At 56.9% G+C, this 15545-nt stretch overlaps 1 protein-coding gene across 1 annotated transcript in view; it reads right to left on the bottom strand.

Moving 5' to 3' along the window:
* NEK6 (NIMA related kinase 6) overlaps positions 1–15545 on the bottom strand; it is an 86304-nt gene that overhangs the window by 40574 nt on the left and 30185 nt on the right. The window contains exon 2 of the mRNA XM_019970810.2: positions 2701–2819. Coding sequence (XP_019826369.1) covers positions 2701–2790 — 90 coding nt within the window. The 5' untranslated portion in view covers positions 2791–2819. The remainder of the gene's footprint in view (positions 1–2700; positions 2820–15545) is intronic.

The following is a 15545-nucleotide window of genomic DNA, read 5'->3' as shown; positions in this document are numbered from 1 at the left end:
AAGCAAGCATGTTCAGCTTCTCCAAGTCTATATGAATTTCACATAAAATTCTACCCGGTTCAGCAAACTTATTTTCATAGGCTGACAGCACCCAGAGCTAGAAAGCTCCTTCAGATGAACAAACCACTAGCCTTGGACACAGAAGGTTAACAAAAGTCAGAGTTTGCATGCTAACTAAATTGTTTTTTCTACACTGGGGATATTTCCAGCCCTGGGCTGTTGAGCTGTGAAAACTAAAATGATTTTTAGAATATAAGAGTAAGATCAATCACATACCATTTCCTTAACACCCACAATGCTGAATACCATGTTGGGTGTTTAAAACATATCATCTCACTCTGTGGCCCCATTTTACAGAAGAAGAAACTGAGGCTCAGAGAGGTCATTTACCCAATGTCACCTGGCTAGTGAGGGAATAGAGTGAGGAACCACATCCTGCCTGGTCCAGAGCACAGCATTCTTGCCATCATGCAGTCTGGCTCTTTTCTCTAAGGTGACTTCAGGGAAACAGCAGTGCCTCCTGCCATAAAGGAAAATGCCTGTGCCATCAATTTGAGGTGTTTCTATGTCCTGAAACAGACAAGATTCAAGCCATGATCTCTCCCCAGACAGTGTTTAAAGACCAGTGCTCTATGAGATGAGGGGAGACAGAGTGCTTGACTTTTTTCATTCCAGCCCCACCCTGCAGCAGCCCCAGCATCAATGTGGCTGCGCCCCAGTTCCGCAGACCTGGCCAGATACTGGTGGACCGGGGGCACCTTTCCCGCCAGCCGCTTGCCAATGCTGAGTAATCATATCTAATTACACTTAACTACGTCATTACCCACTCCAACATGTGCAAAGAGACACCCGGACGGCGCTGCCACCGCAGCCCACCACCTCCTCGCCTTGTTCATGAAATAATTACAGGCCTCTCTGCTCTGCCAAATGAGGCTGTAATTAACCCTAATTGCTCAAAATGCAACTGGCTAATTCTGGGAGATTAATCAAGGGGGACTCAATTGTTAGTGAATGACTTAATGTGACAAATTGCTACATTACCCGAGGAGGCCCGCTGCCCCCAGCCATTGGGGAAGTGTCCTGGTGGACCCTGGACCAGCAGTGTCTATGGGCTTCCCAGCTTTCTGGGACCTGCCTCCTCACATTTCACTGAGAAAATGGGCCCCTACATCCCAGCCGGTGCCTGGGATGGGAGGATGAGCAGCACGGTTGCCTGTGGACCTCCTGTGTGCACACACATGCAGTTTGTACTTCACACGTCACCTCTGTGAATCTACAGAGGTGCACCTTTCCTTGGGCTGATTAGTCTCACACCAGGAAGCACAGCGGAATAAGAGCTCAGGTACAGGAGAAGGACTTCAGACTCACCTTGCTGCCTTGGCCAGGCACCTTTGGGCAGTGCAGAACCTGTACAACTGTACATGGCAACCCTGCCCAAGAAGGTCAAACACCAGTCCACCTGAAGTCTTCCAACAAAACTAGGCAGTTAGAAGCTGTGACAATCCTAACAAGACTCAGGAAGGTGGCTCTCTCTGAATCTCCTCCTGATTTAGGTCTCATAGGCCTGGGACAAAAGCCAACCCTCAACAATTACTTTTCATCACTCCAGGCTGCCCACAGCACCCAACAGCATCTGGCACTGGCCAGTCTGTCCAGCCAAGCTCTTTGTCCCCCTTTTAGGTCTCTGCAAGCCACTTCCTCCAGGAGGCCTCTCTGGTTCCCTAGTTTAGACCACATGCCTTGTTGGAGTTCCATGGCCCCCAGTTTCTTCTGCTTTCTTTCTTGTCTTTCTCTCCCGTGAGGCTGTGTGCTCCCTAAAAGCAGACCTGGCTCTGTTAGCACACGACCGTGTCCTGGGTGGATGCATGCAGCTCACGAACTTGGCAGGTGAAGCCCCACCCAGGAGATTCTGTCTACGAAGGGAGGCAGACCTGAGAGGCAGTGTTCCAGTACATGCGATCGTGGCCCTGACCCAGCGCCTGTGCACAGGTCTGGGCGCAGCACAGAGCAGGGAGGGGAACAGGAAGGCTCCTCAGGGGCAGCGGCATTTGGACTGAGGCCTGGAGGAGTCGAGGAGGGCACCCTAGGGAAAGGTGCAACGTGAAAGGTGTGGGGTGTGCGGGCAGCCCAGAATCCCAGAAGCCACTTTCTGAAAAGCTGCGAAAGGCTGCCTGGCTCTCCAAAGTTCTACACAGAGGGTAGGTGGGGCAGGTGGAAGGGAACCAGTGTCCCTGAAACTCTGCTGCCTCCAGACAAAGAGGCTCCCCTCCCCGTAGGGAGGGCCAGAGCACAGCTGAGACCAGAAAGGAGGAGCCCGGCTCAGTCAGGAAGCACATTCTGATCCCAGGTGTGCCCCGCCTGTTCCCCTGCGCCCCTCACTCTGCCCAGGCCTCCAGGACTCCCTCTACGTCTGTCCTTCTAACCAGCGTTGATCCCTCTGAAATAAAGCCCTTCCGTTCACATGGAAACCCCAGGGGCAGGTCCAATGCCAGGCGTCCCAGCCCAGAGGGCATCTGTGAGTGTGGCTGACAGGTGGAGGACCGAACAATCAGGCAGTGACTCTGCCTCCATAACGGGAAGCCTTCAAGGTGTCTGGGGGCTGCTGAGGGGCTTCCTCCTGCGGCCGGGATGAAGCAGCCTCAGGGATCAGTGATCCTCCCAGACTCTCCGATGCACTGCAAATGATGGAGAAGGGCTTACCTGTGGGTCAGGAGGGTGCGCGGGCCCCAGGGTGTGGCAGAGGTTGTTTGGGTTCCCTCCATGGGGCATGTGGCTGGGCTGTCCTGCCATCCTGCATGCCAGCCTCGCGAGGGCACGGGCTGCAACAGAAAATGAGGGCTTTCTTACACACAGGCCTGTGCACCTTCACTTGCCCCCTTTTACAGATGTGCAGGCTGAGGGGCCGAGCTGTCGGGTAACTTGCCCATGGTGATGTGGCTCGGAAGTGGCAGCGCTGGGGCGTGACAGCCTGCGTGACACACCTCCCTCCATTACGCTGTCCCGACCAGGCTGCTAGGATCAGCCCCGCTGGATAGAGGTGGAAGCAGGCTCTGAGCCGGGAAAAGCCCAAAGGTGGCCTGCCAGCCAGCAAGAGAGGCACCATATTCAACACCACATGGGCCAGACTCCATAGCCTGTTCTTTCCACATCACTGTCCCCCAGGCCTGACCTCCATCCTCACCCCATACAATCCCCGTTGGCAACTTAGTGGCCAAGAGAGACCGACCCTGAGTCAGACTGCAAGTCTCAAATCAAGAAGGACCGCCCGTCCCCATCCTTGCTGGGCCCTGGCACTCCAGACACCGGGAAGGCCGAGGGTCCCACTCACAGTCCTGTACAAACCTCCAGGCAGGGGCAGAGCCCTCGGCACAAGGGAGCAGCTCCCTCAACCTCCAGGGCTGGTGTAGCCACATCAGAGGCCCTCTCAGAGAGGAGAGGCAAGGATGCCAGCCACCAGTTGCCATAGTAACCGCAGTAGCTGTCCGTGATGAAGCACCTGTCATGTGCCCAGGCCTGAGCTGAAGGCCATCTCAGTATCACTCCCAGCAGACAGGCATGGCCTGGGTAGGACCCAGGCCCAGGCACACAGAAGAGGCTGTACAGCCCCTTTTCCTCCTCAGGAGGAAAGCCCTCCACGCAAGCACCAGCATTTCTGCAGCACCTAACACAGTGTCCAGGGCCAGGCCGGGGCTCCCACAGGACACCTGGAAGATGGGGTGCAGAGCAGGCAAGTGACGAGCACCCCCAACTAGGCTGCTGCTCCTTCCACCAGGCATGGCCCTGGCATTCCCACGGGCACCTCTCCCTTGACCCACTCCAAACAGAACCCAGAAGGACTGGCCAGGCTACTGGAGCAGCACTGTTTACACCCTCTAAAGTGCTGGAGTCCCCATCCCCAGGAATCAGTGGCCAAGGGGCGAGTGTGCAAGCCCCTGGTCAGGACAACTCTGAGCTGTAGACACCCAAGCGGGGTGAGCTGGTCTAAAATAACACCCCCTGCTTGTCTGCTCCCCTACTCCCTCATGATTTCGCCCACATGGCCTCGTCTCAGCATCCGCTTCTGGAGAACCCGAACCCGGACACCATCTTTCTCTCTGAACGGACCTTGCCTATCGCCACCTATGTGTAACTTGGTCATCCCTGGCCATCCCCACCAGCCGAAGTCCAAGCTGACAGGCTTCTGGCCCAGGGGGTCGGCAAGCCTGGCTGCACGTGTCTCCTGAGTGCACACATGCCCCACGTGAAGGGGGTGGTCTGGGCAGCGGGAAGGAACCCACACCGAACCCACCCCCCTCACAACTGGGGTTGGCACAGTCAGAGCCCTGCAGACCTGGTCACATGTTGCTCTTCCTTTCCCCCCACTGTAGTTTTTTCTGGCAGTCAACAGGCCAGCCCTCCCAGGTTCCGAGATGACTATGACACCTGTCAAAGTGTGGCCACCAAGCCCTGAATCACCCTCTGACCTTGACTCTTGGCCTCCCTGGCTCTGCCCTCCAAGAGCCTCCCTAGAATGTGCACAGTGCTGTCCAGTGCCCAACCTTCCTGTGTCCCCAGGACAGGCCCAGCTCCTCCCTCGCACCCCTCTCTTAGTAGATGGCAGGAAGCGAGGCCACGTGGGGCAGGGCACTGTCCATAGGTGGTGCCCACCTCAGCCAAGCAGCAAGTCTCGGGTGCTGAGACCCCCTGCCCAGTATGGCCTGGCCCGATGCTCTCCTCCTTGTGAAGTCACCAGTTTTGACCCCCACACATGGTAATTTGGGGCTTCCCTGGTGGCTCAGATGGTAAAGATTCTGCCTGCAATGAGGTAGACCTAGGCTTAATCTCTGGCTTGGGAAGATTCCCCTGGAGGAGGGAATGGCAACCCACTCCAGTATTCTTGCCTGGAGAATTCCAAGGACAGAGAAGCCTGGCGGGCTAGAGTCCATGGGGTCACAAAGAGTTGGACATGACTGAGCGACAAACATTATCAGTTTTCATTTTCATGGCATTTTATGATCTTCATCCTAATGTGTATGTGTAGACAAAGAGGTGGATCTCTCGATATCGCTCTCTGCTCATTTCTCTAATGAGAGTCCCTCAGAGGGTATTACAGGGTGTGCCTGTACTTCTGAAGTCTCTCCCACCCCATTCCCCCTGCCTCTGGCCCAGCCCAGGCTTCTCTCCGCCTGGACCTCTGGGTCTCCTCCTCCACAAGGGCCTCTGAGGAGGATTCCTGAAGTGCAGATGGGCCCCCAGCCTCTCAGCACCTCCCAACCATCTGTGTCTGGGCTTCTGCACTGGAGTGCACACCCCCCCACCCCCTTGCCCTGGGTGACACAGTGAGGACCTGGGTACGAAAAGCCCCGGGATAAACAGATAAACACGAGCAGCTTCCCCAGGCAGTGCTGTTACTCAGGAGGGAAATGTGTGCGACAATAAGCCGGATACAGAGGGAACAAAATGTAAAATGCGCATGAATTTTAAGATAAAACCGGAGACTCCTGCAGGCTCTGCAGCTGCTTCAGGCTGCACCCTTAGACCCCTCGGGGTGACATGTTCACCGTCCTCCGCCCTTAGGGAGACCTCCGAGGGGAGGCTGGAGGAGAACTGTCTTCAGCAAGAAGGTTCTGTCTTTATCTCGGAAGGCACCAGGTGCGGCCCACAGGCCAGGTCCGCGCGTGACTCGCTCACCTGCCTACCTGCTCAGAGACCACGTGGGTTAGAAACCACAATGCAGCCATCTCTAGTTCCCATGTCCTGCCCCACTCAGCCTCCTGGGGCCAGCGGGCCTAGGTTTATAGCTTGGCTCTGTCACTCCCCAGCTGGGACTTTGGGCAAGTCACATTGGGCAGAGACCTAGGAGGTATTTGTCAACGTCACCTCCCACGTCCCCATGTAGCGATCATCTAATACCTGTATCCAGAGGTGGTCTGCAGGCTCTCAGGAGTTCACCCCCTTTCTCACACAGGCCCCAAAAGTAAGGGGCCCTGGGCTCATCAGAAGTAACAGTAATAGGAATTCCCTGGTGGTCCAGTGGTTAAGAATCCGCCTGCCAGTGCAGGGGGCACGTGTTCGATCTCTGGTCCAGGAAGATTCCACATGCTGCGGGGCAACTAAGCCCACGTGCCACATCTACTGAGCCTGTGCCCCTGCTCCCACAACGAGAAGCCACTGCAATGAGAAGCTTGCTCACCACAGCTAGAGAGTAGCCCCCACGTGCCACAACTAGAGAAAGCCCATGTGCAGCAACAGGTAAAAATATAAACAAAAAGAGTAAAAATAAAGCTGAGCACCGAAGAATTGATGCTTTTGAACTGTGGTATTGGAGAAGACTCTTGAGAGTCCCTTGGACTGCAAGGAGATCCAACCAGTCAATCCTAAAGGAAATCAGTCCTGAATATTCATTAGAAGGACTGATGGTGAAACTGAAACTCCAATACTTCGGCCACCTGATGTGAAGAACCAACTCATTGGAAAAGACCCTGATGCTGGGAAAGACCGAAGGCAGGAAGAGAAGGTGGAGACAGAGGATGAGGTGGTTGGATGGCATCACTTACGCGATGGACATGAGTTTGAGTGAAGTCCGGGAGTTGGTGATGGACAGGGAAGCCTGGTGTGCTGCGGTCCATGGGATCGCAAAGAGTCAGACATGACCGAGCAACTGAACTGAACTGAGTGTCCTTATCACGCTGGGGCCCACATACCCTTCACCTCCATTAGCCCATCATCTCTTAACATCACCTCCACGAGACAGATTCTGTTACTGTTCCACTTAACAGACAAGGACACTGAGGCCCAGGGTGGTTAAGAGATTTGCCCAGATCACATGTAGCGGAGCCAGGGTGCAGACCTGTGACAGCATCTTTGCCCCAAACCCCTGGTTCTGCACCCCCAAGGCCTTTACCAGCAGAACATCATCTTCCTTTCCAGCAGTCCCCACAGAACAACTCCCGCCCCCCAATTCACAAACGGGGCGGTGCTGAGTGGGCAGGGGTGATCCCGGGGGTGGTGGGCCATGAGGGGCCATTCCCCCACACGGACCCCAGAGCTCTCTCTCTTCGGGATGGCACCGAGCGGATGCAGTACTGCCATCTGCATGCCTGGTCTGCCAACCCCCTGGGGTAACTTCCTGTTCCTAAGAATGGTTCTGCCCAGAACCTAATAGAACTGGCTGCAGCTCATGCCCCTGTGAGGAGGAAGGGCCTTTGTTCCAGGAAAGGAGTCTGCAAGTCACAGCACCCCCAAGTGCCAGAGAGAACCACACAGAGAGGACGGAGACAGAGGGGGAGGGATGGGGAGGAAGCAAGGAAGTGAAGGTTCTCTCCAAGGCATCCAGTGCCAGATCTCTTCCACTTAGCCTGGGCTGTCGAAAGACCCATTTTACAGGCGGAGACTCAGGCTCAGAGAGCGAACACAAAATATCATGTTGGGAATAAGCTACAGAAGAACGCTCTGAACCCTACTCTGCCTCCAAAGCGCCACCCAGGCTCAAGACAGCCTCTGCCTCTTAGGGTTTTCCAGGGTGATGGATTTCAGTGGATCTGCATCCTGTTTGGCTATATCTCAGGGCTTCCCTGGTGGCTCAGACAGTAAAGAGTCCGCCTGCAATGCAGGAGAGCGGGGTTCAATCCCTGGGTCGGGAAGATCCCCCGGAGAAGGGATGGAGGCCCACTCCAGTGTTCTTGTCTGGAGCATTCCATGGACAGAGAAGCCTGGCGGGCTACAGTCTATGGGGTCGCAGAGTTGGACACGACTGAGTGACTAACACTTTCACTTTTTTTCATACCCCTGGAAATTCCTGCCAGAAACCCCTTGTTAGGGGGTTCAGCTGCAGAAAGATCAAGGCAAAGGGATGAGACTCAAAGAGCAGGGTAAGGACTCTGCACACAGGGCACCTCCAGGAGCTGCCTGTCTCATGGCTCCTGCCAAGTCGCAGAACAATGGGGCCCAGGCTGCCAAGCCCAAGTCAGGGGCCAAAAATCTGTGGAATGTGAGACCCGGAGCCGCAGGCCACACTGAGCGCCACCTCACAGAGGGCCTTTCTTCTGCAGGGAGTGAGAGCCCTGCACTTCCAGGGCTCTCCAGCCTGGGTTCACACATATGCCTGTCCCCCAGGTGCCCGGGGACTGGATGGGGATGAGCTCTGTGGGGAAGGCCCAGGGCCTGTTTGGGAGCCCAACCTGCCTTGGGTTCAAATCTTGGCTTGGCTGCCTTTAATCCTTCATTTGGAAAATGGGGCTAAGATCTACCTTTGAGGGTCACTGAGAATTAACTGCGCTAACAGACGTAAACGCCTCAGGACAGAGGAGGGTCCACTGAGGCTTCAGCTGCTACCAGCATCGTTTCCACTAACCACCTCCGGACAGTGGAGGAGGGCCTGACTCCATGCGACAGACATGGGAACTGGGGCTCAGAGAGGGGCAGGGACTTGCCCAGGGTCACACAGCCAGTAAAAGACAGAGCTGGGATGCTAGACCCCAGATCATGATCTCTTTACTCCACTGCATGGCTTCTTTGGGGTGACTCTGGAGCAAACACCCTCCTCAGCGTTTATAAGACCTGGAGCTGCTTTTGCAAATCCCCTGACAAGCTCTCCTGGCCCTGGCCTTTGGCAGGGCTCTTACTAATGTGGGGTGTGACCCTAAGGAGGTGGGTGAGTGGGTTTAGTCTGGGCACTTCCTGGAAGGGATTGGCTTCCAGGCTGGGCTCCTAGGCTCCCCAAGAGGACTTTCTGACCACCACTGTCGCCTGGCGCTTGTCTCCCAATTTCTAAAACTTCCTCTAGGGCAAAGTCATGTCCCTCCATCGCCTCCTGCCAAATACCACACTTTGTGGACGATGGTGGCTCACTGAGGCTTTATTCTCCCAGGAAAAACAACCCAGGACACCAGGAAGGCTCAGACCAAAGACCCAGCTTGGGCCAGGATTGGAGGCCTGAGTGTGCCAGGGTCGTGGGGGTGCCAGTATCTGTCTACACCTCATCATGCTCCTCAGCCCTGAAGTGGGAACAGCGAGTGTCCACTTGTCCTTCTCTGCACGTGTGCGTGCATGTGCACACGTGTATGCAATCAGGTCACAGGCTTTATGCAGAGCCACGTTCTTGGTGTGTCCACAGGGGCAGGGTCGTCACTACCCCAGGTTTGGGGGTGGAGCTGGTGAAGACCTGTGTGGCTCCCAGGCTGAGAGGCTGCCACACCCTTAGAAGAACCTCACTGACAACCCCAGAGGCCCGGTCTCAGCTGGACGCCATACCCTCTGCCCATTCTCTGGGGAAGGCCCCTCTCTATTCCTGCCAGCTGAGTGAAAAGCTTCACAAGTCATTTTTCCAAAGCAAGAAGCCAACCTGGTGACTCCCCACCCTCCTACATACACAGAAGGAGTGGCCTGACCCCAGAATGGGCACAAGGGGCTAGCTCTGCTGGTCCAGCAAGCTCCATGCTGGCCATGCAAGCTTAGGAAAGGTGCCCACTGCTGGGGTGGCAGAGGGAGGAGAGGCACCACAGGCCCGCATGGCCCAACACACCCCTACACAGACGGACTCTGAAGCCCAGCAGGAGGCCAAGCAGTTCACAGGCTGGCCACTGGGGAGGTCAAGGCCAGACCAGCTTCAGCGTCAGCCAGCACCCACAGCAATGCCTCCGCAGGCCACGTAATTTGACATCTTCCAGGAATCCCAAGTGGTGCCACCAGGTCCATTTTGCAGATGAGGAAACCAAGGCTCCAAGGGAAAACGTGATTTGCCAAAGCAAACACCCTCCTCAGTGTTTCCGAGAACTGGGGCTGCCTTTGCAAAGCCCCTGGACACATGCCTCCCGCCCTGGCCTTCAGCAGGGCTCTTACTAAAGTGGGGCGTGACCCTAAGGAGATGGGTGTTTGGATTTAGTCTGCCGTTTGTTCCTCAGACCAGGGAGGCTACGAGTAAAAGGGAAAGGGACACCACTGATGACCCGGTGTCCTCGCGTGAGGCCTGGGCAGTAAGGATCGCCCCCCACACAGGGACCGGTCCTAATGACAGCCCACGCTAGTGGAGCCCTCACTGTGTGCGCACCAGGGACATGCCAAGAGCTGTACACGCCTGGTTCCACCCCACAGCCACTCCGCGCGGGGGCTGCTACAACCCACGTAGGAGGAAACGAAAGTTCAGACTGGTTACGTGACGGGCCCAGGGTCACTCAGCAGGCAGCAGGCAGCACTGACATTTGAAACCAAAGTGTGCCTGCCTCCTCTGGTCCATACTTCCTTGGACAGTGAGGGAGGGAATGAATGAATTCCGGCTCAGGGGTGTGGTTCTGGCTGCTGCTTCCCCCATCCCAGTCCCCCTTCTCTTCTGGGGTTGAGATAAGGAGACGTTGCCCATTCATCACTTGACAGAAAGCAGCTCAATCTCAGGCCAGAGTTACAGGGGCCGGGGAGCTGCAGGGGAAGAGCCACAGACGGTGTCTGGCTTCCCGACTGGTCCTGGGTCCCCTCATCCCACCCCCAAAGTCACACTCACTACTCAGATTCCATGGCTCCACGACCAGCAGGAGGCTGGCTTCTGTGAGACCTGGGGCCACATGCAGCCCCTGGAAGGGCAGTGTGGCCTGTGCAGAGAGGTCCCTAAGCCCCCTCCTCAGGGGAGCGGGGTCTCCCCACAGGGTGGGCCTGCAGAACCTGGAGGCCAGTGGCTGAAGGGACAATGCAGTGCCCACCCAGCAATGGGGCCTTTCTGCCCACTCAGCTCACCTTCCTTCTGGCACCCCCACCCCGTCGTTCTCTTCTGGCTTGCATCTCCTCACCCACCACTCACCCCCATTTCTCTCCAGCCCAGGGCCTCTCTCCAGAGCTCCCAACCCCGACTACCAAAAGTCCCAGGCACTGAGGACTCACCTGCCCTTCCCTGGGTCCCCATGTCAGCAATGGGGTCTCCTGTCTGCCCAGGAAGCCAGTGGGAATGCAGGCTCATCCCAGGGATGCCTCGCCCTCTCTCACAACCCATACCTGGGCTTCATCTAGGCTGCTGGTCCTTTCCCCAGACAAGTCTGCACTCACCCAGAGACCCTGCCCTCTGCTGGCCTGGGCCCTTCTCAGTGGGGTCCCTGGAGTTGGCTCTGCCTGATGACCCAATCTCCCATCAAGAGAGGTTCCCTCCCTCAACATGACACAAATCGCAACCTGCTGCTCCCCACCCAAAAAAAAAAAAAACCAACTCCCCAGAAAGAGGCCCACACTCCTGAGCGAGGCATCCCAAACTCTGTCCAGCTGGCGCTGGCCTGCTGTCCTGCAAGTCTACCCCGCCCCAGGCCCCTGCACGTAAGGACCTTCCCATCCCAACCACACAGCAACCTGAACCTTCCACGTCCTTCCACACTGCAGCTTCTGCCTGGAACCTAGGACCTCCCATGAGGCAAAGGTCGTCTCCTGTATCAGGACTGGGTTCTGGGCCCTAATCAGGTTCAGACTTCTCGTGGGACCCTGGGAAAGCTCCACCCCCTCCCGCATCCATAAAGTGGACACAGTTGGATCCCTTGGGGTAGGCACCCAGGGGCAGTCAGCTGTACCAGGCCCCCCTCCCCATCTGACGGCTTTCACACAGGCTTCTCCCCTAAAGTCCAGTTGTTTGGGTACAAACTGCTCCCTCTGTCACTCTGCCCTCCTCCTCTGCTGGCCTTTCAAGGCAGGGACTGAGCTCAGCAGTCATCTCTAAACCGTCAAGGCCTCGCCCAGGACCAGGCACAAAACGGGTGTCCAGTGGGAGCTGATTGAGTAAAATTCTGACCAGTCAGTGGAGGCAGGGCTCCTTGCATCCTCCTGATGCCCCAAGCAAGAAACACCTGCCTCCATGCTCAGATTTCCCCGAGGTCTCAGATCAGGCAGAGGTCACCAGGCAATTGAAAACACACCATGCCTGCACTGCGGGGCTTTCCTGAGCCTTTTTAAAATCAAGGAGGCTCCCGATCACCTTTTACTTTTTCCTCCTTCGGTAATAAAACTCAATTCTGTGAGCAAAAGAAAATGTAGGAACCGTCAGCATCTCTCAGAGCAATGAGGCATTTGGTTTCTTCCCCGGGAAGGCCTTTGGCGCCAGGACGTGGTGAAGGAAGATCTGCCCAGCCGTGCTCTGCACCGGGGAGTGACTGGAGCACTCCAGCATGCTCCCCCATGAGTCTGCACCACCCTCCTACAGATGAGGAAACCGAGGAGTGGAAAAGCCAAGTGACCTGCCAAGCTGGTGATGCTGGGAAACAGCGTGCACCTGTGTCAGAAGGTGCTCCGACTCTCTCAAGTCTGGGTTTTAATCTCATTTGCCCAGTGCCATCCTTGGAGACCATGGAGCTGGGGGTCTCCCTTGGGCAGGCCCACCATCCCAAGGACCCCAATCCGCCATGGAAACGAACTTGCTCTCTCCTCAAGGCCTTGGTAGGTTCTGCTTCCCCTGGCCTGGAATAAACTGCCTCCTGGCAAACCTGGATCCTCCTTCTGGGCACAAACTAGGGTACCTCCTCCAGGCAGCCTTCCTGGACTCCCTCAGACAGTGAGTGAGTGACTCCCAGTCTCCACTGGCCTGGTCTCTATGCCATCACTGCCTGTTCCCACGTTTTCCTCTCCCTCAAATGGAGAATTTCTTCAAAGGCAGAGACGAAATCACTCTCCTTGTGGCCCCAGCGGGGGGTGATCTAGTACATAAACACAGAGGTGGGGGGCAGGAGGGAGAAGCCTGGAAGAGCAGAAGTTCCTCTGGCCCTGTGTCCTGTCTCAGACCACGGATACTGCCCTGCCAACCAACAGCTGAGGGGGAAGCCCAACAGAGCCACCCTTGGGGAGATGGAGGCTCAGTGCTTGTAAAAAGCCCGCCCTGGGCCCCAGGAGGACATCCATAATCCCACAGGGGAAGTTCTTCAACCCCTGGCCTCCCCTAATTTTCTCTCCTGCTCTCATTTTAAGGTTTGAAAAGATGGCTATTCCCAGCAGAAGAAACTTCCATGGAGTCCTCACTGCTCAGACATCAGGAAGGGCCCAGGAAGCCAAAACCCACACCAGAGAGGGAAGAGTTATCAGTACTTTTTCCACTTCCCTCGTAACCTTGGGAGTTCTGGAAAGTCCGGAATCACCCAGTGTGAACCCCTCCAACCTGGGCAGTGACAGAGGCCATGCCAGGCTGATGGCCCTGGCCCACTGGCAGTCCCCACCAGGTGTGTGGTCAAGGGGACAGCGGTGGCAGAGAGGCAGCCAAGGTCAAGTGCTCTGTGAGCCCAGGCCCCAGAGGTCTCTAGGGCCTCCCTGTCACTCGCTAGGCACACCCTCAAGGGCAAAGAGAGCAGCCCCAGGGGGCTGGAGAGGGTGAGGGGCTCCCGACAGTGGGAGGCAGGGCAAAGGCCAGTACCTTGCAAAGTGGCTCCTGAGGAGCTCCGGGAAGGTGTCGGCTCGGGGTTGAAAGGTAGATGCTCACACGGTCCCAGGACCTCTGGAGATCTGGGTGGCTTCTCCGTGCCAGGGCTGGTGGAGGAAGAGGGGCCAGCCTGGTCTCTGCACGGGACTTCCCCTGCCCAAGACTCCCATCCCCAGCCACTGCCAAAAGGAAACTCCCCCACCACGAGCTGCTCCAAAAATAGCTCCGGCTGCCACCTCTGTGGTGAAAGGAACTTGTCACTGCCACCAGGGAGCCCGCTGCTCACCAGGGACAGGAATCTGACGGCAGCGGCTACCAGTCAGTCTTAAGAGAGAGCACCTGTGTACCCGAAGCTGAGGGACTTGGAATGCAACCAGAGTCCACTCTGGGATCGCTCGGTCCTATTCCCCCATTTTACTCTCCAGGAAATTGGGACCAGAGGGCAAGAGACTGGCCCAGGGCCACAGACACAGCTGTGGCAGCGCCTGGCCAGGACCTGCCTCCTAAACCCACTCCACACCCACACGGTCAGGCAGCAGAATCTGCCCTGCAGGCTCCACCACCCCCTCACTCCCAACCCAGAACCCAGAACCCAGAACCGGGACCGCAGACACAGAGATTACACCAGCCTCGGAGGGAAGAGGGGTCCTGCCCTCAGCTCCGGTGCTCCATCCTCACCCACTCCCACTGGGGCCCAGCAAACACGAAGAACCATAAATATTCTTGCTGTCTCTTTAAAAGTGTAACCCTTTCTAGAAGCTTCCCTGGTGGTTCAGTGGTTAAGACTCCACGCTCCCTAGGCAGGGGTCTGGGTGGATCCCTGGTCAGGGAACTAGACCCGTGTGTCATAACGAAGACCTGGCGCAGCCAAACAAATTAAAAAAATAAAAGCTGAACACTTTCTAATCTCTCTTTTGTGAGCTAAGCCAAAAAGACTTGTTGCCTAAGAGATGAGAGCCTTGGTAGGCAGCAGCACCAAGTTCAAGTCCTGGCTCTGGCCGCGCCCCAGCTGCGTGGGCCCCGGGCCCTCACGGGTAAAACGGGGACACGCCAAGAGTACACAGCGCCCCAGACTGTGGAGGGCTACATTACAGGACTCGGAAATGCTCAGCCCCGGGCCTGACACATGACAGAGCCCCAGTCAATGGAGTCAGTGTCATTACATCCTTACGTTCTGGCCCCACGTTCTCCCAAACCAGGCTGCGTGCGTCCAGAAACTGAGAGCTCAGAGTTCCCACCTTCCCTTCCTTCCACACGTCCTTCCAGCTGCCGTCTCTGCTCAGGGCCAGTGCTGACCACTGGTGACCCCAAGACCAGACAGATGGAAACCCCCTTGCTCTTATGGGATTGCAGGAGAGCACCCAGCAACCCGGGGACAGATAACCACAAGCCAGAACAGAGCAGTAAGACAGCCCCCAAGGAAAGGCCGGATAGACCCTCACTTTGTGAACCAGGCAAGGTCATGGCCAGCTCCTTAAGTGAGGTGGAGTCCGGGGGGGCCTGGAAGGATGACCAGGGTTGGCACCAGAGGGGAGGGGAGTTCCGGCAGAGAACACAGTGGGATCAAAGGCATGGAGGCTGGCGGACCTGCAGGCACGTGAGAGAAGGCAGGGACGCCTCCAGGCCCGCTCCAGCCCTCTGTCTCCGAAAAGAACTCCCGTGGCCGGCACCTGCCTCCTTCTCCAGAATGAGAGCCAGCTCCACCCTGGGCCCCATCTGCAGCTCCACCGCTGGGACTGACACGGGCATATGGCAGCTGAGGCCCCGGAGGACACAGGGAGCCGGATCCTGGCACCGGGGCTCGGCCACCTGCCAGCGCACCTTCCCCACCAGCTGGGTCCAACTGTCGGGCATATGCCAGGTGTCGGCCCCCTGGATGGCTGTGGCTGGGCCCTTGGCCAGCTGTCCACAGGTCTGCGGGTGTGCGGAGCCCCGGTACATGGGGCACCCCTTCGAGGACTGTCCTTCATGACCCGGCGAGCTGGGAGGCATCCGCCTGCACCCATTGTAGAGGCTCCAGACAGGCCAGTCAGGCCCTCGGGTTGGGCACTTTCTGCCTAACCATTGTTTCTCTTCTGCTTCTGGCCTGCTGTTTGCTGGAGAGGAATGCCCTCCAGGATGCTCATCTAGGACATACTAGCACCCTGGAGAAACACAGATTGTGGGAGTCTTTCTCTTCCTCCTGACTGGAGTAGCC

Source organism: Bos indicus, chromosome 11 (assembly GCF_029378745.1).
Source record: "Bos indicus isolate NIAB-ARS_2022 breed Sahiwal x Tharparkar chromosome 11, NIAB-ARS_B.indTharparkar_mat_pri_1.0, whole genome shotgun sequence".
In the NCBI taxonomy this organism is placed as follows: Eukaryota; Metazoa; Chordata; class Mammalia; order Artiodactyla; family Bovidae; genus Bos; species Bos indicus.
This window is presented reverse-complemented; position numbering and strand designations above follow the sequence as displayed.